This window comes from Nycticebus coucang, chromosome 2 (genome assembly GCF_027406575.1).
Source record: "Nycticebus coucang isolate mNycCou1 chromosome 2, mNycCou1.pri, whole genome shotgun sequence".
NCBI lineage: Eukaryota > Metazoa > Chordata > Mammalia > Primates > Lorisidae > Nycticebus > Nycticebus coucang.
In genome coordinates this window covers 70,135,124-70,160,987 of record NC_069781.1, presented here as the reverse complement: position 1 = coordinate 70,160,987, position 25,864 = coordinate 70,135,124, and the positions used below count along the sequence as shown (strand labels likewise).

Sequence of the window (25,864 nt, the reverse complement as noted above, 5' to 3'; positions counted from 1 at the left end):
CCAATGATCTTTGTCTATTCCTTTAAATTGGATGTGGCATGATTCTTGTAGAGTATTGGCTATTAACTTGTTCTGGTGTTTCCTTAAAAGCTGCATGACCCCCCTCGCCCCCTTCCCCAACACACACAACAATAGTGATATAAAAACCCTTTTGGATTTTTGACAGTTATGTTTTCAAATTAAATATACGTAAATTTAAGAAAATATATAGTGTTATTACCTTCCAAATCTAAAAACAAGGTGTTAAGTGAATAGACTGTACTGTGTGGAATACAGTATTGCTGGCTTTTCTTTTTCTTTCTTTTTTATTTTTAAGCAAGGCTGTACTACAAGCCATTGAACTCAATTGTTTAAGCTGATTCCAAATATGATAACTGTTGGCAAATGTGCTTTCTCAAGAGAGTAGGAATATGATAATTATGGAAATTCAAGAATTTCAGATGTCATCCTGAAGAGTCACTGGAAATTTTCTTCTACCAGATAAATGGATTATTTGAGAGAGATGTTTTATGTCTATGACCTTGGGATGGTTTTACTTACATTTCAGAGGATACAAAAACCAAGTAAACTACCTGAAAGCAGCATTTTAAATTATGGTAGCCATACTCTACTGGCTATTCCAAAAACTATGATGAGAAAATACTAATATTATTGTTCCCCAAGTCCCTCTCACATGCCTCTGGATTACTGCTAAAAGGTAGGTGAGGCTAGCAGGAAAAAGCAAGAATTGCTTCTATCAACAAATTTTACACACTCTGAGCCTTCTATGCATAATTCAAAAAATTTGCACTAACCTCACATGCATCTGCCCTGTCACCCAAGGCTGTCACAGAACACCATAAGTTAACACAGTCTGAAGTTAGTCAAGTCCTCTGCAGTGGCAGCATCTCAAGTAGCCATTCTCTGTGCCACGATCACATCCTCTCACCGGCTACGTTTTCTTTCTTTAAGCAGTGGCTACCCTGCCTTGGTGGTTTCAGTACCTCTGTGAGATGGCTGTCTGTTAGTAGGGCCACAGCAGCAGTCCCTGGTCCTCTCCTGTCCCATATCCACTCTACATTTTGTTCTAGCCTGTGATAAGCTGGCATTCCTGAGGTTCCATCAAAGTCATTTCTCTCTAGTCTGCAACATTTGTCTCCAGTCTTACAAACTGCATATTTCCAAACCTTAAATAATTATTTCTGCCTCTAATTCAAATTTATCTCCAAACCCTCACTTCCCATTTGAGCTCTAGTGGCAACTACATTCACTATAAATATCCTATGACTATCCAGTGATACCTCAAATTCAACTTAACTTAAAAGTCATTCCCAGAAGCTGACTCTCCCTCCTTACTTTCTTATCTTATTTTATTTTATTTTTTTGCAGTTTTTGGCCGGGGCTGGTTTTGACCCCGCCACCTCTGGCATATGGGGCCAGGGCCCTACTCCTTTGAGCCACAGGTGCTGCCCCTACTTTCATATTTTTTTCTTTTCTTTCTTTCTTTCTTTTTTTTTTTTTTTATTAAATCATAGCTGTGTACATTAATGCAATCATGGGGGTACCATACACTGGTTTCATAGACCATTTGACACATTTTCATCACACTGGTTAACATAGCCTTCCTGGCATTTTCTTCGTTATTGTGTTAAGACATTTATATTCTACATTTACTAAGTTTCATATGTACCCTTGTAAGATACATTAGCACTCATTAAAATGAGTGCATCTTACTTTCATATTTTAATGAGTGCTAATGTATCTGCAGAACTTATGCACTATCTTTGACCTCTTTTTCTTCCTCAAGTTCTTATTCAGCATGTTTTTGTCAATTTTATTGATCATAACTATCCCTCTTTCATTTCTGTTGCCTCAACTCTGCTGAATTTTCAGTGCTTCATGACTGAATTACATAGTAAAATCTCTCTTTTTTACCTGCTGTTCTATTTGCTACCTTTTTATTCTCTATCCATTAAGGCACTGGTTTTTAAATTACAGATAATCGCCATTTAGTACATCATGAAATCAATTTTAGTCAGACCAGCATTTAAACAAATAAAAAATGGAATAGGCGTGAATATAAAATGTTAGACTTTATTACATATTTAAAGTGTTATTTTATATAATTTTATTTTAATTAAGCATATGTAGTATATGTCTATTGAATCGTGACATATAATGTATTTCTTGCTATAGATCATATTCAAATAAATTTATAAAGCATTTTTGCACTCCATGAAAACTGAGAACTGATAATTTGTGTGTCTTTATTAAGATTCCATCAAGAGCCCTGTGCCATGGCAATACATACGTGTTTACTGAATGAAAGATTCCCTTCATACCAACTTTTATCTCATTTCTTTAATATTTTTCAATAACTCTCTAGTACAGAAGAGTAAAAGACTGACCAGCTCTTTGGCTTGATATCTCATGTTTTCCTAACATTATAATATACCTCTAACTGTACTTACCACAAACTTACTTAAATAAAGCCTCAGTTTGTGTAAGACTGGCCAAGTTGCTGTCACCTGCCTATATCACATACTCACTTGCCCCAGTGACTGATTCTGCTGGGCTCAACTTTAAGAAAGTATGTTCCTGGGCGGTGCCTGTGGCTCAGTCAGTAAGGCGCCGGCCCCATATACTGAGGGTGGCAGGTTCAAGCCCAGCCCCGGCTGAACGGTAACCAAAAAATAGCTGGGCTTTGTGGCAGGCGCCTGTAGTCCCAGCTATTCGTGAGGCTAAGGCAAGAGAATCGCTTAAGCCCAGGAGTTGGAGGTTGCTGTGAGCTGTGTGAGGCCATGGCACTCTACCCAGGGCCATAAAGTGAGACTCTGTCTCTACAAAAAAAAAAAAAAAGAAAGTATGTTCCCACCTCCAACTCCCCAACACACACACACACTTGTGTGTGCACACGCCATTTCATCTATTTAATCTCTAGTCATCCCCCAAATTCTCAACTAAGCCTCACGTTTTTACTGTCCTAGATCGCTGCCTCTCAATTCATAGTTTAGAGACATGAGTTAATTCATAGTTCATAGACATTCTCATTCATTTACTAATGCATTACTCATTGTAGTTTAGGACACTTCTTTTTCTGTATTTTCTGAAGTTTTTCAGAACTCTTCTTTCCCTTTAGCCACCTAGACTATGACCCCTTGGGAGGTAGGTGTCACATCATGTGCCTTGCACAGGACCACATATATGAGAGCTTCTTAAGAAATAACAAACTTCTCACTCAAATATTTAAAACCATTCCTCTCTCAGTTTGATACTTGTTGCCTCTTAGTATGATCCATTCAATTGTACTCAAACCTGACGGGTACAACAGAGAATAGCCAATTCTAGATAGAGTAAATCAGTGCCAGATCTATGGGATATGTTATCCATGGGATATGTAATCCTGGAGTAGAATTTACGAGCAGCCTACATCAAACAAGTTGACATCTCTGGTCATCTCTCCGCTGACTGTGTCATAAGGCAGAGTTAGTAGCAGCCATCAAAACAAATCCCACAAGCCCATGACATTTCTTATGCAACAAATAGCATCATGCTCATTTCACAAAACATCAAAATAAAAAGTGTACCACACAGAGAAGATAACAAAAATAATTTGTTAGTTTATGCATGTAAGCAAACTGTGATGACAAACCATAAAATAAGCAAAAGAAGGATATCAGGAAAAACGAGCATATATAGTCTGCTTTTTGACAGAGCAATTGAAAATTACTCACATGTTCAGTAGTATCATCAAATTCCCACTGATTGAGATTAAGAAGGTGGGGACAAAATAAAGAGAAATGAAGAGATATTTGTAGCCTTATAAAGGAAATGATGCCCTCCTTTGATTAAAAAAATAGAAAAAAGTAAACAATTGAAACAGTGTGTACAATAAAATTCCAAAGAATGTGTCTTGCTACCACCTCCATCCTTGATTAGGAAGTCAAATTAAATATGTTTTATTACTTTTATCACAAAAATCATCTAATACTTCTCTTAATGTACAGCTCACTGAAATAAATCAATAAGGCAAAGCAAAAAAGCTATTTTTCTAATCATATCATACTTTATGACATTTATTTTGACTTATTTCTTAGGCTGCATAATTAATTCAAGTCACTATTTAGATTAATATCATTCATTATATTGGAATCTTATAGCCCCAATGAAGTACTGTGAGATTTAATGAAATTTCAGGGAATAGTCAAATAGAATAAATGAGATGGACAAGACCGATAAAACATAAGGAAAATCAGCAATTAATAAGAAAAGCCAGAGCAGAAGAGAGAAGAAAAGAGTTACCGTTTAATGTACTTGGTATATATGCACTGTTATATAACTCCATTATCTACCATACTTCACAATGAAAATGGAGACAGAATGACAGTTTTTCCATGTATAATATTTAAGAACCATGGAAAGGCATCAAAGCATGATGAAAGTATTGTTTTCTTTTTCATAATTGCAGATTTACAACATAGCAATAATGGCTTTGCTTATTTTATACTATGAGAACTTTTTCTTTTAGAGGCACTACGAAACAAATGTTTATAAAAATTAAGTCAACGACTTTTTCCTGGCATTGAAGGGATGCTGTCAATCTCTACCGACATTTATAGAAGTTTTCTTAGGCCAAAACCGTAGAACTAGGTTAGGGGTAGATAGGTGAACCACAAATCCATATCGTTTAGTTAAAATGTTTCAAAACTGAAACATAAGAACTTTTGTAAGCTGACTTAAGACTTTGGAGGTAAACACTTCCTTATAGCCACAGGGATATTTCATGCTCTCAGATTTTCACCCATAAGAATGTTAAACTGGCTCATGTGTGTTGCAGCAGCTTTTAACTTGCTTCATAATCTTTCCCATTTTCACACAAAGGGAGACATTTCCATTTGAAATAGATTACAATGGTTTTACCAACACCATCCATTTCCCTGTCTAGCCATCAATTTGCTGGGTAAGTAAAGCACTCTAATATTTGTCATATCCATCAACCGTTAGTCACAGCAAGAGAAGCTATTCCACAGGTTATGGATAATTCCTAGCATGGCAATTATAAAATGAAATCTCCCCCTCCTTTTAGGAAAATATATGAAATATAAATGGAATTATTGTGGGACTGTCATCGAATAACCTCCAAGTTCTGAAAAATATTGAAAAATTTCAAAGCACTGTTTTAAACAACTAATTAAAAAACCAAGTTGTGATACCATAATTGAAACCATGGCCCTAACCACCAATAAAATTTCTTACATAATCAATTAATCACTATTTGTACTTTTCTTAACTTGGCTCAACACGGGGCACCCTTTTATGTCTGGTAAACTCTAATTTTTCTTATTGTTATTATCTTTATTTTTCTTCGACATGAAACAATTAATTACTTTCATCAAATATGTGACTTGATAGAAATGTACTACAAAAATATTTTTTTTTTAGATAACTTTCCATGAATAAAAAATGTCTGGGTTTTAATGAAAGAAGTCACACCATTGGAAATTATATCAACTTAGTTCCAAGTAGTTTTAGCATAGCAGAAAATAGATCCCATTAACAAAACTGCAATTTATAATTTTTCCCTTTGACTTAACTAACTTGATCATTTTTCAACTCTAAAAGGCAAACTCAGATATAAAGAGCTGAATATCTATATTAAAAAAAAACAATAACATGTTTTCAATCAGACTTGAGTGTTATTTCGTTACAATTCTCTTAAGTTGATGGCGACTATGATTGAAAAGATAAATACACATTGACTGTAATTTTTTTGAATGTTAAAAACCTAAAAGTAAGGCCTATTATCTAAAAACATAGGTACATAATTTCAGAGGCTTACCTGTGCATCAGCCAGCATGACATCTTTCAGCATGGGCTGGCCTTTGGGTTCACCATTTTCCATCCTCACATAATGCACCTGGTATCCTCTTATTTGGCCATGCTGTTTATTGGGCACCGGTGAGCGCCATGAGACTTTAACAGATGTTGAGTTGACAGCCTCTACCTCGACTTTGCGAGGAGGACCACTAGGAACTGGAACAACATCATTGGATAAAAGAAAATTATAGGCACTTGTCCCACCCAGTCACAGCATTTTCTGCATTTTCTTTACTTAGTTTTTTCTTTTAAAAAAATGGGTAGACACACTATGTTTCCTTTGAAGAATACAAACATTTTCAACCAATGAAAATGCTTAACCAATCTGCTCTACCTTGTAAGAAAAGATCAAAAAACATGACCAATGCAAAAAAAAAAAAATGGAAGAAAAAAAGAGTATCAGAGAAATAGAAAAACATGTAAAAAATGTACAAAAGCCAAGGAAGATGCTTTGAGGTTCAAAGCATGAAAGCACAAAGAGGTATAGCATTGAAATAATAACAAAAACTGGCTGTTGATCGTTGTGTGTTTTTTAAAGCTTTCTTTTATTAGCAGAATAAAAAGATTCTTGATTATATGGATTATCTTCTTTTTTTCTTATATTAAAGGTATTCCATACAATAGATGCCAAAAATTGAATGTCGAGCATCAGTGTCTCTGAAATTTTATGTAAGATAAAAAGCCCACAAAAAGACAAGAAGACGGGTTTTAAAAAGTTCACTTCAAAATGCTACAAAAAGCCAAGAAAAACACAGAAGACGTTAGGTGAAGATATAGAGAGGGTCTGGATTATAAGACCAGAGAAGCACACTGTTCTTTTAAAGAGAGGCAAATTACTGCATTGAGATTGAAAAAAAAGGAAAAAAAAAAAAAAATGCCCAGGCTGTAGCAAAGACAGGTCTTTGGCAAAAATATTGAAGTAACAGCAATGCTGGGTAAAAAGATGAGCAGAGAAAAATGGATTATGGTTAGCCTATCAAAAGACAGCAGACCAAGATGTGTCAGAGGGTGAAACTGACGTAGCGGAGGCAACATACCATCTTCATCGGTTCGAATCAACAGGGACAAGCTCTCAGGGCCAGGGCCGACGTCTGTATGGGCTGTCACAGTGATGCGGTATTCAGTCCATTTTTCCAGCTGTTCCAAAAGGTATTTGGTAGTATCCGAAGGAATTCCCAAAATCTCGTGAGGCTTGTCATCTTCCCCATCCACTGCTGTGTACTTGATGGAGTATTCAGTGATAATGCCATTCTGGTTTTCCACTGGTGGAGGTTGCCAACTTACCAAAATACTAGTGGAACTTGGGCTGGTGCAACTAATGTCTTGAGGAGGAGCTGACGGCTCTTATTTTGGTAGTGAGTTAAAGGAGGATTTAAGTGAAAGGACAGGAGTGGTTGAAAAAAAAAATGATAAAACAAAAGAAAAGGCAAAAATAAATAAACGAACAATAAGGGTAACAAAACAAAAATAAGGCTTTGAAACTTAAATTTTAAAGATAAATTTATGTACCTTGGCTTAGTAATATGAATAAACCAAAAACAAATAATAATGAGTAAATGACCAAAAACAATTGTAATGACCAAAAATAATAGTGGGTGGGGGGAAATGAAACCTTGAGATAATAGAGCCTCAAATAAAATTACCTACCTGCAATTTAAATTGTTCTTCTAAACCAATCTTCTATCCCCCACCCCCACTCTACTGACTACTCAGCTTCAAAACAGCTGAAAATAGTGCTAATATGTTTTTATTTATGATTCTTCAAAGACTTGTTCCAAGTCTTCACTTCTACATTCTAGAAGGAGGATGATTTATATACCTACAGTATTCATTTGTGAAAAGTTTCTGAAGTATGACAAGTTATAATAACTGCTAGTGTCCTTCCTCCACTTCCAATTAAAAAAAAATCAATCAATTAATTAAATTAAAACCACAAAACCAATGAAAGAGTTTACTCTTTCTAGAAAAAACTGAGTTTGCCTGACCAGTTTTAATGAAAAGTGTTGACCTAACATTGATCATAGCCCATATACAGTGAGCATGCAGAATCAATAAAGGATGAAAATGCAGAGTTCAAGATTTACCTACCAGAGGGTAATGTCAGGCTTGTTGATTCTGACTGTAACTTGTACTTACCCTATGTCAGCTTTCAGCTTTTTTATTATAACTCTTCTTGAGACACCATTGCTAGTGAAGAATTAGATCCCACCAGCACATTTTGGTAAAAATCAATAATAATCATCTATCCCTTACAAAATGTCAATAACATAGCCATTACAATTAAGTTTTTCTTTTTTTTTTTTTTAAATCAAGAATCATCTGGAAAAGATAGGACTTGTGGGCATAATTGCTTTCACTTTGTACATAATTATTCAAATAAAGTAGGGATTACATCAGAGTTAAAAGAAATACTTTCTTACTGTCCATTCTAAAACTGGTCAGTTTCTGAACAATTATTTTCCATCAAGTTTTCCAAATGTATCATTATTTGATAATAATTTAAAAATCAGCAAAGAAACACACCATTATTATCATACATTATTTTAAAGTTAATAACACATGTTCCTAAAGAAGAACAAACAAACAGGATAAGATGTACGAATATATACACATACACGTAATTATTTCTTAAAGCAATATATATGGTAGAATGAATAAAGCAATCCTAAGTTTCCTACTTCACTGTGCAGTCTGGTGATTGACTTAGACTTGGTAAGTCTTAATAGTATGGAGGGCCAGGTGTATCCAATTGTTTAGAGGATTATTGGTCTTTCCTAATTTATGTGCCTTGTGTTCATTGTTATAGTTAATCAAAATAAAAAGCTGCCTGTACTGACAAAAAAGAAATCTTCATAGACACCCTTGTAAATTTGGAAAAAGATTTACAAAATCACATGAATATCATGTTTATTGATTGTAACTAGAGGGTCTTAAATCCCAAATTATTAAACAAGTTTATATGTTATAATTATTCATAATATATTGAATTGTTTATGCAACAGCAAGGACTCATTAGTGTGATGAAAGTGTGTCAAACGGTTTGTGAAGCTAGTGAATGATGCCCCATGATCATATCAATGTATACAGCTATGATTTAATAAAAAATATAAATAAATAAAAAAAAAAGCTGACAATTGATTTTCACTGGGCTACCTTCAGACATCCTGTTTTTGTGAGAATAGATTCAACACCATTAGAAACATTCACTTAAATAAAGAGTAGATAAGCTTTTGATGTGGTTATAAAAATCCACTCAATATCTATGTACGTATACATGTATATGTAGAAAAGTGAGTTTTGTACTGAAGCGTGTAAAATTTCTTTTAATTAAATGCTTGGTTTTATGAAATTATCTTTACATTATTATTTATTAGCCTGCCTGCAGAATTCAAAGCAGACATACAGAAAGTGCATTAATTTACATGCTTCTATCTTCAAATGGTAAGAAATTTTATGCGACTAGAATATAATCACTAATGGATGCTAATACTTTTCATATGAATAATCATATTTTGATTAAGAGGGAGAATATGAATTTTATTACCAAAAACCTTGAAAGATTTCATGTTTCTATTAAAAAATGAAATGGTGGAAAACTTGCTTAAAAGAAAGGAAATTAATGCGTTAAAAATAATAAATTTCATGTTTGTGGATAGGTCTAAATAGCAGGTCAACAGAACATCCTTGACCAAAGTCAAAGTATGCATATTACAAATATCAATTTCATAAGTCACTATGTCAAACAGCACAGATAAAACCTAAGAAAATCACTCCATAAAAGACTTTAAGGTAAATAGTTGTTTATAGAAGAATTGTAGATACTTATTAATAAAAAGCAAATGATAGTATTACAAGCCACCAAACTTTACGTTAAACACAATCTCCTAAATAATATTTTGTGCAAAACACTTTTTCCTGGGCACAACGAGCCCTCATTGCGATTAACATTACTATGCTTAAGGGTAGCAGTTCCAAAAAAAAAAAAAAAAAAAATGAACCTGAGGAAATGAAATACAATTTAGGATTCCACATGTGTTTGCAGTTACCCCATTATCCCTAAATACAGGAATCTGTCCAAATGCAGATATTGGCCAAATACAGATTTTCTGTGACTATTCCAAATTTCTACATGTAATACTTGCAGAGTTAAAAAGATACAAATCATAGGAGCTGAGCTTTTCTCTGAGTAGCAACAAATACATGAAATAAAGACTTAATTTGTTAGCCAAGTTAAAACCTGTGTGCTTAAAAAAGATAACAGTTTTGTCTCTTGCTGCCTTTTTCATTTGAGCCAAGCCTTCCTATGATTATTTTGCAATGTTCTCAATCCAAATTTTGCTTTACAGCCTTATAAATTTAAAATAGGGCCTGGTCTAATTATTTTCATCCGCTTTTCACCCATGGCGGTCTACTGATTTCTCTGCAACTCTTTCAGTTGAGTAAGGGGAGAACAAGGTCTGTTTTGGAACCAAATGTGAAACCAATATAAATCACTGTTGTATGCCAAAGCTCAATGCTTCTTAGCACAGAGATTAATAACTATTAAGCATACTAGCAGGTTTGCTTGTTTGTGAGGATAAAAGGTAGTAACCTCTCCTAGTGAAAAAAAAGGGCAGAAAGTAAGCAAAGAGAGACACCTACTTGACTGCATGGTTCTAGCTGATATTTCCGCAGTAGAAGCACCCAAGCCTTGAGGAGAGCGAGCTGCCAGACGGAAGTAGTACAAGCTGTTTGGCTTCAACCCTTGCAGCCTATACGATGTCCCTGGCTCAATAGTAATTCGTTGCTGTGGGTAACAAAAGAATCTGTCATCTTTATTAAGATTTAAGCAAATGTATTTTTTTTTTTTGAGACAGAGTCTCACTATGTTGCCCTGGGTAGTGCCATGGCATCACAGCTCACGGCAACCTCTAACTCTTGGGCTTAAGTGATTCTCTTGCCTCAGTCTACCACATAGCTGGGACTGTAGGTGCCCACCACACACCTGGCTATTTTTTGGTTGCAATTGTCATTGCTGTTTGGCAGGCCCGGTCTGAGTTTGAACTCCCCAGCGCTGGTGCTATGTGGCTGGCACCCTAGCCACTTCAGTTACAGGCACCGAGCCTAAGCTAATGATTTTTTATCACAACGTCTGGGAGCATGAGATTTCTGTTATCAGCATTCTAATCTCATCAAAATACTATTAAAAGAGTTAACAGTGGCACCAAGGATTCCACTAGGGAAAGACATAATGAAAATATCAGAATTTAAAAGGCAAGTTTCTACAAAAGGTGACTGGGATTAAGGGAAGCCAGAGGCCTTTTTAAGGCTGACACAGTTATCTGCATGCATGAGATGAGAGGGAGACGGACGGGCCAACACCTGTGAGTGCGTTCTGTCCTTAAATATGTATATGTTGCTGTGCAACAGACCACAATAGATACAGGCACCTGCCCCTGGATTGTGGAACGTGCCTAACGTGTGCAATTTCAATTGAACAGATGTCTAGCTCATCTCCCTGACCTTCTGCAATCTAAATAGGGGGTGAAGAAAATAGGACCAGAAGAAGCAACAGTAACTGATAGTTTATACAGGGTTGCTACAGAATAGATCTCAATTTGCCAAGTTCTGATGTTATAAAAATCAGATGTTAGACCCTACAGAAAGCTAAAAAATTTCTGTGACAACATATCATTACTCTAGGTTGATCTAAAACAATCAGAAAACTTCCTTTCTCCATTTGTGAACATAGAAGCCACATCTACCAAAAAAAAAAAAATTAACAAACTTTTCTGCAACTTTTATTATTATAAAGGACTTTTGAAACAAGATTTCTTTAAGCAAATGCCAAACTATTACCTTTCATACTTTAAATTTGCCTTTGCATTTTGCATTGTTGTCTGTACATAATCAATCTTGGATTGAACATAAGCCTATAATAAATCCTAAAATGTAAGTAAATATTCCATCTAGTAATACCAGGTAATCGTAAGTCTTTTATCAAATAGTGTTTGTCGTTTACAAAAAACAAATCAGTCAAGAGAAATTCTGATATAAACTAGAGAAAACATCCCTAGAGCATTCTAGCTTGCAAATACAAAAGCTTTCAGAAATTTAAGTCCACCAAATAAGAAAAAAATAATATAAACAACAGTAAGGCTCAGTAATTGTGCCAACATCTAAGCAGCCAGAGTATTCTCAAAGGATTGCCATCTCCGTCACTCTCACATTCATTTACTTTAATTTTGTGGTGGTAAAGATTTAAAATAATGCTGATTTATATCTCACTAAAAAAAAATCAATAGTTCAAGTTGTACAACGAATACCTTAAGTCTGCATTTTTGTCATATAACTTTTTAAATGCTTAATTGATATTGGCTTCAATGGTTAAATCTAAAACCACTGCATTTAAAATCTGTTCTGCAGAGATTCTGCTGGTTTAAGCAGATGTAATAAAATAGTTTGTAACAACATATTTATTACAGCATTCAAACTAATGTACCATAAGTGAACTGATAATTGTTCATTTAGTATGTGAGTTTTTTTAAAAAAAAGGTATTCCTTTTTTAACTTAAAACCTATTTAACTTTGTGAAGATCTTTTTTTAAAGAGGTAGGAGCTGTATAAATTGAGTTTTTCAATATAATGTCCTTAACTCTTTTTGTCCTAATATTACCTGTAAGATTCAACAATACAAAAAAAACACATATTTATTATTATTATAAACACACATTATGAAAAGGTTGGATATATCAATATCAACTTCTATAATTTATTCAAAGTGTGCTCAGGAGGCAATAGACTCTAGTGGTAAAGAACATAGATTCTGGAAACTGACTATTTAGACTCAGATCCTAGTTCTGTCATTTACTACAGTGAGACTCCGAGTACATTTAACTTTTTTCCATGCCACTATTTGGTATATGTGAAATGGATGAGTAATGGAGGGCAGCTCATCATGTTCTTGTGAATATTAAACGAGTTAGTGAATGTGAAACTTTCAGAACAGTGGCCTATCAAGATGTGTGTTCCTTATATCAATTTTCATTTCAGTGAAAATTTTAGTCATTTTCAGGGACTGTCAGCAATTTTCACACCTTCTATAATCTATTGTTATTTGCATAGAGTACAGGATCTTTATATATATTCATGTACATATCAATGAACATTTGATTTGCTATGGGGAATCTTTCTGTGGAACCATTTGGACAAATTCACCCAGCCAAGGACTTTTATTAACTTATAGAACTAATGTAGTCATGTGTCTCCTCAGTGACTTCCGTACTTTAATGCAGAAAAGAACGAAGGAAAGTCCACAAGTCTCATTGAGTATCTGTCCTTCTGCAACTTGGTGTTTCTATAGAACTTGGAAACCTGAATAGAAAGATGTTCCAATAAGAATGGTCGCTTTGTTGAATAATTTCTTTTTTAAAGTCTTTTGGCAACTAAGTCTTTTCTACCAAGGTCCTGTATCTGACCAAGAACTGGGGTAAGTACACAAAAGTAAAGTAGTGGCCCTATGTCATGAATGACTATGAAGGTGAGAAGCTCATCTTACCTCCTCTCCATGCTCCCCATCTTTGTAAACCAGTTCATAGTTGGCAATGGTATCTGAGCGTGGCGGTATCCAAGACAGCAAAATACTTGTTTCAGATTCAGGTTCTGCTTTGAAGTTGAGTGGTTGCCCTGGTACTAAAAACAGGGAGGCAAAGGATTGAACTCACCATCGCCATGAGTATTGACAAGTTCCTCCACTGCTGCATCCATTGAAACCTTTCCAAATGTGTCCATGTGTATCTGCTTCATGGTAAACTAGCTCCCTTACACTGTATGAGTTAGCCTCTTTGTATAGACTACATTTTTCCTCCAAGAAGCAAGAACAATCTTATAAATACTGTCCTCGTCCTTGAGTAGCAAAATATCTATTCAAAATACAGTGGGATTCAAAATTTAGAATATGTCAGCCTCTGAATTCAATTTTAGGGGTAATAAAATTACTGACTTCATAATACTATTATTAGTAATAGATAATTTAATTTAAATAAAACCTTAAATATTTATAACTGAATGGGAACTTATTCTTTAGCACTAATTATAACATTCAAATTTCCAAATAGGTTTATAAAATCCCACCTGTGCTCCATTAATAAAAGCTAGCGGCAACCAGAAGCCCCTAGTATTTTTTCTTACTAACCCAAAGTAAGGTGAATAAAAAATAAAAATCGTATCACTTACAAATAATTACTTCAAATCCCTAAATTACTTTAAATTATTTAATTCACTAGACCTAATACAAACATAAGATTTTCCCTAGTAGCATAGAGCTAAACTACTACAGAAATTAAAGTTTATAGAATACAGCTATTACTAGAAATACGGTAACATATAGAGTCATCTAAAATTCTTACATTAGCCTAATACTCTGTGCAATAAACAGTTTGGAAGATCTTTCAGATGTAATAAAGAATGGTAAGTATAAAACGCCTAACATAAATGCTATACCAAAGTTAGTTTTACTATCCCAACTTCCTAGTCAACACCTAACCCCAGTAGTTGGCACTCCATTATCCACAAAGAAATCTGATGTATATTAGGGTATCTCTGACAAATCTAATCCTAAATTGTTCTCAGCCAATGTCTGCTTTGATTGGTTGGTGCCTGGGCTTTGCTAGTTGCTAAATCTTTTAATCATTACCATTGGTATTATAGCATGTCTCAATGTGCTGTGGCTGAACCTATGTCCACATTCCTGCAAGTTTAAATGAGAATTCCATATGTATTGAATAAAAGAAAAAGAATAATACATCAGATGAGAAAAGAACACCTAAAGTATATTTTTGGCAACTTGAGCCATAAACATTCTAAAATACATATACAATAATATAATTTATAGCTAACATATGACATCATAATTTTAAAAATAGTACTTGAAGCATTATTTTCTCAGGAAATGAGACTTTGGATATATTACTTTCTTTTTCTTTTATAGTCACCTCTCTGTGGTATGACCAAAAAAATGGCCTGTTTTAAAGAGAAATTAAAAGTCGAAAGGGAACTACAAGAAAGGTATCTAGAATCCCTAACAATAATTTCTCCGTGGGGTTTTTCAACCTGTGTATGTGTGTGCGTGTGAGTGTGTGTGTGTCCAGGCACATGCTCATGTTTGAACCTACGCTTAAGGCTACAAATAATCAGTGCTTCATATTTCTAGTCACCTTCACCATCGTCTGTCTCCCTTTAATCACAGGCCTTGAGATTCTCATTAATCTGATGCCTCCGGGAATAGGGTATCATTTTTTTTTCTAGTACCTGCCCAGTGGCTGACCTAATACAATCATTTACATTGAGAGGTAGAGACAAAAGAAGATAAAATATCGAAGGGCAAGAGAAGAAGGGACAGAGGGGAATTAAAACAACAGGCAAATAGCAAAGCAAATTGGACAATGCATTGTTTTTAAAAGGGGAATACCAAGAGCATTGGCAGAAGCAACAGTGGAAGCCAAGAATGATCAGACAGATGGGAAAATTATGATTGGATTCTAATATTCAGACGATGAAAGAGTTGCTCAGCCTAAAGAGACACACATGGGCATATGCATGCAGTCATTTATTTTTCCCTAGTTTTATTTGTTTGTTTCTCTCTTCCGATTTCCACAAGTCTGAGAAAGAAAGCCTGTGTTAACTCTTGATCCAAACTAAACCAGAAGACAGTATTGTCAAGAATTAGAAACAGGGACTGCATGGAAGGACTGCTCTCAGGATAATAATTGCTTGTTGCCTAATGCTAATAATAAATTGACATTGATTGAAAACATCTTGGAAACATAATTAATTTTTTCTTACTTAAACTGTTTACTTTTTGCTTTTAATTTATCTTGAGCAAATTCCCTGTTGGTCTCAATGTTTCATTCTTATTTAGTGACACAAGCTTCGTCTGATCTTCTAATTCTGTTTGTTTCTATTACAAGCCCCCCTTCCTTCTAAACAATGAATTAAATAGGCACATCAAAGTCTCAGAGGGTACACCGTCCTTCTAATTGTTGCACAAACTAAGCATTAGCTAGACAATTTGACGGTAGGTCTCCTTATCTAATGTACGTGGGGTCCCCTCCTTTTCTTTCAGGGTCCTCCTTTCAAAGTAGTTTAGGGGGTGGCTCCCTTTACAAGACCTTATTCTTGTGGTGGAAACACAAATGCCTAGAGGTGTCAGAAAGATCACTTTTAGCTGATTTTTGTGAGGGAGAAGGCCAGGAGGTAAGGGAGAAGGCAGCCTGAAGCCAATGGGAGAGGACTTGGTCCACCTGCAAGAGGATGACAGGTCAGGTTCAGTACAAGCAGGTTGCTGCCTTGTGAAACGGGCACCCAGTCAGCTTCTGTCTTTTACCACAGAAATTGATGATAAATCATCTAGATAAAAATATTTTCATTTTTTAATGATTCAAAGTTAATTAACAAAAAACCCCCACCATATGGAGAAAAAATACACCTACAGGCTGATTCGAGATATGCATGCGTGCCTTAAACTACTGCTATCTCTTTTTTATACCAGGTATGCTCATAAATAGCTTAAGAGTGCCACTACTCAGACTTTTTTGGGAATTCAGGGTCTCCGTAAAGCTATCAGTTCTTCAGAGTCATTTTGTTATATTTGAAATGGCCACCAGGAAGTTGAGGACTTGAAATTTTTTTAAATCTGTGAAATGGATGGACAAATTTTTATATTCCCAAATATGTTAGTCCAAGTGATCATAGCATCTGTGTACAAGAAAACACTTGAGGGGATGCTAGACTGTCATGTTTATTTTATCTGCACTACTTGGAGACCCAGGGAGTCCTTTCCTTACTTGTCAGTTGAATTTTTATACCCATATTGTGTCTACAGAGGTTCTATTTTACATTGATATCAATGCCTTCTCCGTAAACAAGTTTACATTTATTTACACATACAAACACATATGTAGACACTTCACTATGTAAGTATATATACCTCTTTATGCGTCACTCTTTCTTACTGATGTTCTTCTAACTTCACTTACTAGTTCTAGTTCTTCGTCTATGTATACTTTATCACCATTTTATTAGAGCTCTTCTGTGATATAACATTTCCTTCACCAATTAACTACACGTAATCTTTATGATAAAATCTGAGATTCTTGGAAACTGATGGGCAAATAAAAACAACACAGCCAGAACCGCAAGCAGCTTATGGGGACAAGTAACACTGACCATCAGCCAGATTTAGAATTGGAAATGGAAAGCAGAAATAAATATGATAGAAGTACAAATATTTTTCTTTATAATTATATTTAAGAAGTCCTTCTACCCTGTGAAGGTATGTCCACCCCCACAATTACTTATGTAATTGTCTGCAAGAAAACACAAATATGAGCTACCAAGTCAAGAAATGAGATAATCTAATTGATAAACATTAAGTACTTGCGTATTATTCATTGCTTGAGTATTACTGTGAGTATCCTCAATATAAATATCTGAAGGCAACTTGGAGGCAATTCACAGTCAGAGGATGAAAACAGACTCAGTAATAAAGGGAAAACCTTCACATTCTCTGAAATGCTGATATTACATATATTAAAGGAAATCAATATTTGAGTAAAATTTATGGTTTATCTCTAAAGAAAAGGTATATTATACTGCTAAACAACAATTTCTTCTAGCTGTAATATACTACCAAAGAGACTAAAAAATCCATTATTGCGAAAATATCTAACACTTTAATAAGGTACATATTTTTAAAATGTGTGTATCTAGCACATTGATAAACGATAATAATAACAATGAAAGCAACAGCCAGAATCATCATGGTAGTAAAACAAAACAAAATTCAACGCAAGGAGTCTGATCTGTAACTTCTGCAAATCTATCATCAACCAAATAGGTACTTAACACACAATCATCTACACAAATCTTACTCTCAATTGTCATTAAATATAAATAAGAAAAAGTTAAATTTTATTACAGTTGTATTTACATCCAGTGCTCCTTTACACATTGCTGAAACTATTCGGAGGGAGCATTTAAATTGGACTCATAATGTTGGCTATTGGATAGCAGCCTTTTTTGTAGTTTGCTTATATAGGCCTGTTGATATATACTAATAAAATGATTTACAAAATTTTAGAAACTTAAAACACTTTGTCTCTAAATGGCATAACTTAAATTTTAGTACTTTTGCAATGCCCAGACTTTGTAGTAGAATTAATTTTTCTAAAATGTTTAAAGTTGATACTACTCATTACTATTTATTTGGTAAATATATATAATTTTTATTGCCTAAAGGCATATGCTGTCAAGGGGTATCCATGTAAACCAGTAGCCTTTTTCTAAGAATCTATTACATGCATAGAAGAAATAGAGGTCAGATATGTTTTCTAAAGAAAAATTCAGAAAAAAAAGACACACATTAGGATTTAAGATGTAATTTGCTACATTTCTTTATCAGAGTTCAGTTTGTCCTGTAAAATATAGTTACCTTATGTTCTTATGATAACGGGGTATAAGAAAGGATGCCCCTTTTCCTATATGAATGTGTTTTCTTATAATGCAAATATTTTTCTAGCACAACATAAATACTTCCCTTATCAATGGCCATGCATATTTTCAAGGTAAACTAGTTACAACTTACTGTAATGCCAGAAATTAGAGCTATGGGAAATTGGGAGATTGAACCGTATTTCTAGAAAATAATCATCTAAACTAAAACCTTTTCATATTTAAAACCATTTAAAGTTTACCCAATATAGTCGACTAATACAAACAAGGGGAAATACTCGATTGACTATAAAGTAGATCATATTCTGATTTTCTCCATTACCAGATACATACAAATTTACATCAATCTTCCATTTATATCAATCTGTGTGATGGTCATCTTACATAGATCTAATGTGATGACTCAGCTCTTAAACTCTTTGTTTCTAAATCTGTTTCTTCAGAATCTGATTTTAAATAACAATAGGAATGCAAGTGTTAGGCAATTAAAGATAATAAAATGAAAAGAAGAACCTACCAGACACAGAAAACATAAACATGTACATTTCTGTGTCTATGTAATTAAAATGTACTTAAATTCTTATGTATTATTGATCGGTAAATTCTTGTACATTTAGAAGAGATAAAATTGCAATGAAATAATCCCAAACTTAAATCCTATCTCTCTGTAAATGAATAAATCATAATGGTTGTATGCTTTTGCTTAGCAATGATTCAAATACAGAGAAAAAGGAACATCTCAACATTAATTGTATCATAACTAGCATCATTATATTTGGAAAGTGTCCACTAATATTAAATGGCGTAACTAAGCTTATAGAAAAGTCTAAATCACTGTGCTATTTTGGAGGGTTTTCTTACCCTCCCGATATCTTCTCAATCAGTAAGTATTAAATATATAACTATTATGGAAGGTTCTTGAAATATCTTAATGTAAAAAAGAGTTAATCAGAGTTTGGGGAATAACCATCCCAATATATTGGTAGTATTTTTAAAAATCCAAATATAGTCTATTTATAAACATTACTTCTATATTTTTCAGTAAATTGTGATTAAATAACAGACATTCATGCCTTCAATGTTCTGAATACAAAAAATTTCATAATTCTCGAGGATGCCAGTTTTGGTTGAATTTAAGAAAATCTTTTTTTTTTTTTTTAGAGATAGAGTCTCACTTTGTCACCCTCAGTAGCATGCTGTGACATCACAGCTCACAGTAACCTCCAGCTCTTGGGTTTAGTTGATTCTCTTGCCTCAGACTCCAGAGTAGCTGTGATTATAGGTGCCCGCCACAATGCCTGGCTATTTTTTTTGTTGCAGTTTGGCCAGGGGCAGATTCGAACCTGCCACCCTTGGTATACGGGGCTGGCGCCCTACTCACTGAGCCACAGGCACCGTCCAGGAAAATCCCTTTGTTTCTTAGATCCTCTATCATCAGAAAATAAACATATAAAATACTGTATTCTTCTATATTTAAGTTGGTGGTGATAAAACTCAGAGCCACATATAGTGAAGGGGTAAAATAATTTTTCATGAAAAATGTTATTTCTTTCACTTCTTTCAGAAAAATGTATTTTTTTCATATCTAAACATTTTAATGTATTTTACACTGGGATAATGTAGTAGCCACTTCAAGTATCCCAGAAGTAAATTATATACAATTCTTAAAGATGTGAATAAACGACACACTGTGCTTGTCTCTCCTGCCTTTGTTGATCTATTGAATACCTAGTAGGCACAAAAACACTAAGACTATTGCATCAGAAAATTACTAATCTAAAAGATAATGGTGGTTGAGAGTATTCAGGGTCCCTGGATTTAAATTCTGCTTTTCTACTCAGTCACCTTATTACCCAAGGCAAATTCCTGAATCTTTTTTCCACATCTATCTGAGTTGTGCAAATTCATACGTGCAAAATTCATAGCATAGTGTCCAGCATATGTTATTACTGCATTTCCTCAATTAAGTTATAAAATGTTTCTATCCATTATCTAATCTATACTTCTCTTATGTGTTTGAATGCATTCCACAAAATTCAGAGAGACAAAGTATCTTGTCCAAGGTCACTGAGCTAATAAATGGTAGCTTGTAATTCAAATCCTGATTATGTCAGACCAAGGATTTAAAATGTTCACAGCTGAAAAAATTAAATAAAGCTCACATTAATATGTAAGTTCCAATATACTTTCCTATAGTCATTTAAGGGTCACTATGTAGCTGCTAAAATAGTATAATAAAAAATCTCATAGCAGTTGACTTCTTTTAGTCAAAAAAAGAAAAAAAGTAAAACAAAATTCACAGATCTCTACATTTTCCAATGAGATGCTTTTATGATAAAACCAATGTACAACATTTCTCTGCATATGAATATAGAAAATAAGCATAGAAGGACTGCAAGTGGAAGATAGAGAAGATATACAGATGGTTTTAGTACAGTTGTGGTGAAACATTTATTTTTATAGTTAGCTTTCATAAGTGTAGTAAAGAAAATAGTAAATCCATGAATACACCAGTGAGAACCAAATAACAGTGTGAAAACACAGCCAGGCAGGCTGTAAACAGAGATCCTAGTAGCAAGGACAAACAGGTACACATACTGAGTCACACCGTTCGTAAAGCTCATAGCATGAAAACAAGTCAGTAGTCAGTAAAACAGTGAAACCAGATAACGGATATATTATCTAGTTCTAACAGCTGAGAATACACAAACATGGCCACGATTAGCAGTGAGTTATACCTATAGATTATAGATACTGTCTCCAATAATATGGATGTTATACTATAGATTCCCAAACCAAGCCAATGGCATGCCGCCAAAATACTCAGAGATTAATATGAGTATAAAAAGTGCAAACATAATGAGGAACTAAATGAGTAGCTCTCAGATGGTTAAGAATAAACTTTGGTAGAAAGCTGATATGTTACATGCCTAGCCAAAAACATAACTGATGAACTCGAATCAAAGACCAAATATGTTCCACATTCTTCATGAAAACAAAACCACTGGTAAGGCCAAGTTTTTCTTCATAAATTAAGAAGAAATTTTATTAGGTGCTAAATCCTCTCTAGCACCTAATAAAATGAATGAATCAGGCCCAAAAGTTCAATCTGAGATCATGATAACTGTCTTTATCTACTGAGGGTAGTGGATGAAGAATTTAAAACAAAAATTTAAGCCATTCAGAGAATATTTATTAAAGCGGTAGCTTCCTAGCAAACACAAGATATATAATAGTAGCCTCCTAGCAAACATATAAATATATGGTGCCCCCTGATAAACAATTTTATTTTTAACTACACAAATTAATTCTTGAGACCATTCCACCAAAGTCACTAGTTTAAAGGAACATAATTTTTGTGTTCTTGAAATAGTACATGAAGGAGGCTTTCCTCTAGTTCATGCAGAAAAGTATCATACATCCCTCTGCTTAAAACACTTACTTAGTCTTTCCGTTGTCTGTGCCTTTCCCTTTTAGATGACTTATTATAACCCCTCACTTCGAAGCCGTATACCGTAAAAATCAGAATTCATACTACCTTTGTTCTTAATCTGTGTCTGTCCTTCCCACTTCTCAACCCCAGCACCTCCCCTCTGCCCTGCTTCCACCCTGAACCAGACTTACCTCCTGTCTGAGTGATGACTTGTATGTCACTTGAAAGAGGTCCATCTCCAATTGAGGTAAAAGCCAGGACTTTGACAGAGTATGTTTTCTGGGGCACTAAGTTGCCAATAGTGGTGATCTGGCTGTCAGCTACATTATGTTTCATCCAGTTATTGACATGCTGAGTGGGGTCCATGGTATAATAAACTCTGTATCCTTGGATCTGCCCATTTGGCTCCTCAGGTTCCTTCCACTGTACCAAAATGGTGGTCGAACTCAACATCCGTGCCTGAACGTCCCTGGGGGCACTGGACGGTGCCTGCTCTGAGGTTTGGGTTAGCACAGGCTCGCTGGGAGGCCCCCGCCCAATGTTATTGACAGCAACAACCCTAAATTCATAATCCGAGTAGGGACTTAGTCCAGCAACACTGTAGCGTGTGGTCGCTACCCCATCGATTTCTTTGTAAGGTTCCTCAGAATTTTTAGGTTTATGCTGAATAATGTAGTAAGAGACAGGCTCAGGGTTCCCAGAGTCCCATGTCAGTGTGATGCTTGTAGCTGTGCTCTCTGTCACTATGGGAGTTCCTGGAGGTTTGGGTAAGGCTTGGGTGGGCGGGAAAAAAGAAAAAAGATACTTACTACTCAACGTCTCTAGTCATCTCTATAATGTTATAAGACTTCCCAAATTCTGCTGCTGTAATGACAGACTTATGCATCTACTGAAGATTTAATTAGATGAAATTATAGTGAAGAACAGTTTTCTAAGTGGTCAAGAAGTACAGTAAACACACGAGTGACACAAATCCTATTTTACTAGAAGGGCTCAACAGCATATTTCTAGGCTTTTATCCAAATCTCCCACCTATTAGCTAAGTGATCCTGGATACATTCCTTAACCTCTCTTTGTTTTAGTTTCCTCATGCGAAAAATAAGAAAAACTGTATTATTGGAGTTGTATTGTACAGCTGAGTAACTGTATTTCATGGGTTTGCAGCGAAGATTAATGAGCTAATCCAGTAATGCTCTTAGAATATATCTGCAACCCTCACAAAACATTAGTTGCAATTATTACTATTATTATACCAAAAGCTGGGCCAATTAGCCCTTTGCTTCAAGAAATAAATAACTGAAATACCAATAAACATCGAAAAGAATAAAATTTGGAATACAGTGTAATGGAATTACATTGCTATGAAGAATATTATCCACATTGGAAGACATAGGAACATTATTAAACTTTCCTTATAAATAATCTTAACTATGAATTTTAACATAAAGAAATAACAGAAATTGGAAACCAAAGGTTTTTTTCTTACTATTTAAAAAATGCTGAAGGAACTCAATGGACATAATCACAAATCACTTTTCAAAGGATTTTCCTATTAGAATAATATGTATTCTACATCTATATCAGAAATATCTGGGATTATAACTACGTAACATTTGCAATTAAGTACATCTTTTCTGAGATCTAATTCCTTCCTTTTAGCAGAAGAACTCAACTTGACATACCATTAATTAAGATTTCAAACCAGAGACGTATTTAAGTGTCTTGCTGTAAACAATGATTCTGCCACGGCAGCGATATTAGGGTAAAGAGAGGAATTTTACCAGCTGACTTTTTAGAAAAAACCCAGAAGGTAACACCCATATAATCAGCTCATTAGTATCCCTGCTTCCTTGTCAACAAAAAGGCCAAGACGTAACATCCCCTAGAAGAGCAGCATGCGCAGAGCAGCGGGCCTCTTACTTGAGACACCGCCGGCATGGAGGAGGTTTCTAATGGAAATTCTTAAATGACTAACTGAATGTCAGTACCCATTCTCTTCGCTCCCTTCAGCCTGTTCTTTTGTTTGGATTTATTCTATTTTCTTTTTTTTTTGCCTTCAAGATTCACCTTTATGTTTTATTTATTTATCGTTGAAGTGGAAAAGGGCAGGGAAGTGGCAAGAGTCGGGAACACCAAGATAAGAAAGTGTTGGTGTTCACATCACATGCGATGTGATGTGACTCTGTCTTTTGAATTCCTTAAAGGTCTTCGCACACCGTCAAATATTTACAGCTGAAATGGTCCTTATGGAAAAAGGTGATTCAATATTTACATATTCATTGAAGAATGGTGGGATGATAATAAATGGCCAAAGAAATTTATAAAAAATAATAATAAATAGACATTTGTTCAAATATTCTGACCTGGCATTCTTTTCAAGGAAGTGAGTGATCCAGATTTCCCCTACATCTTCCTGAACTTTCAAAGCAAATAAAAGTATTGCTAATTAAAGTCGTGTTTACTGGTATTTCGCTGACATTATTAGGTTCAGTTGGTCACATTTATTATGTGTTATAAGTTTTGTGTCTGTAGTGTATGCATAAGTAAACATATGTTTATTATTTTAAGGATATGCAATACAATATTATTTCAAATGACCATAAATGTTAACATTTTCTTTTGTTCTCATGTCATTTTACTGATTTTGCATGCCATCTATTTGATATACATGCCTCGCAGGAATACAATACCAATTATAATAGGTATGCTGCATTTTCTGAGATCATACTTCCTAGAAAGATAATTTTGCAATAGTTCGAAACATTTGAAACAAACCTCAACTGATCCAATATGCAAACATTTTCTAGAATTCTATAAACATAGGCTAAACAACAACTCGTACCCGCCCCCAAACATATACTTACATCCTTTTTTTCTTGATTTAAAATTATTTGTGAAATACAGTACTTTGGTTATATTTAGCACATGTATTTTAAGAAGAGACTATTTTTCAATCATTCACATATACAAGGTGAAAGACAAAACTAAAATATAATGCTAGTTACATTTATAATAATAGGGCCCACCAAAAATGTACAGCATCTATTATTAGAAAATTTAAACTGCAATTGTCTTTCTCTTCTTTTAATTTTGATTGAAGAGATTTGAAGTATTTATTTAAAATTATTTGTATTTTTCTTGTGACTCTTACCAAGGTTGGTTCTGCTTTAGCTGAAATCTATATGGATCTGTTCTGCCATAATGGTCAACCACATCTGGCATTCCTAATTCTGTCTGGTTAGTATCCGGGCCTGGTTGGTTTTTAAATATTGTGATAATTAACTCTATTTAGGCTGCCAAATACTTTTAAGAAAAAAATATGTTAGCCTAGACATGGATAGAAGCATCTTATGTAATACCACAGATATAATTGGGTTATGCATATTTGAAACACCAAACCGTGAATTGAATCATTTAGATGATTCAAACTCTCTCAAGGGAGAGTTTTCTAAAAACACTAGTCAGGTGGCTTGACTGTACTCCGATCTTCAGAGCACGATTCATTGAGCATACCTTTGACAGTGATCTGTGCTATTGCTTCAATGACACCCAGTGTTGACATAGCCACACAGGTGTAATTTGCTGACTGTCTTACATCATTCAGTTCTAAGACATTTCTTCCTATTGGCATATCATCTTCAGGTGTCAGATCTTCTGCTCCCAACATCCACTTTACATAAGGCATTGGTGACCCCACGGCCACACAGGTGATATTAACGCTTCCACCTGGCATGATTTCATGATTAGTGGGTGGGATAGAGAATCTTGGTGGGACACGGCGAACTGGAACAAAACACAAGGTAAGATGATAACATATACAAGGCAAGTAAGAAGTGGATTGTTGAACACATGACATGCACTATACGGACACAAACAATTGAAACATTTTGTGGATTGTCCAAAAACAAAACAAAGAAAAACTGTGGATAATACAGACCATACAAGTATGGTATGTGTATACACAGAAGAACTTAACTTAGTCATTGATACCTTAGACACATCCATACAAAAGTTGATTCAGACCTACAAGGGCCCCACAAAGAACTATCTACATACTAACAATACACAAACATCATGCATAAGAGA

General features: G+C 34.6%; 1 protein-coding gene across 29 annotated transcripts in view; it reads right to left on the bottom strand.

The window, feature by feature from the left end:
- The window catches only part of PTPRD (protein tyrosine phosphatase receptor type D), a 2,247,062-nt gene that overhangs the window by 169,816 nt on the left and 2,051,382 nt on the right, over nt 1-25,864 (bottom strand). For 13 of the 29 annotated variants that reach the window (XM_053572732.1, XM_053572883.1, XM_053572736.1 and 10 more), the window contains 7 exons: nt 25,292-25,561; nt 21,970-22,551; nt 13,394-13,527; nt 10,498-10,642; nt 6,894-7,199; nt 5,819-6,012; nt 3,714-3,740 (listed from right to left, as the gene is read on the bottom strand). In XM_053572732.1, the coding sequence (XP_053428707.1) occupies nt 3,714-3,740; nt 5,819-6,012; nt 6,894-7,199; nt 10,498-10,642; nt 13,394-13,527; nt 21,970-22,551; nt 25,292-25,561 (1,658 nt within the window). The remainder of the gene's footprint in view (nt 1-3,713; nt 3,741-5,818; nt 6,013-6,893; nt 7,200-10,497; nt 10,643-13,393; nt 13,528-21,969; nt 22,552-25,291; nt 25,562-25,864) is intronic. The other 16 variants (XM_053572848.1, XM_053572905.1, XM_053572828.1 and 13 more) reach the window with 4 other exon arrangements.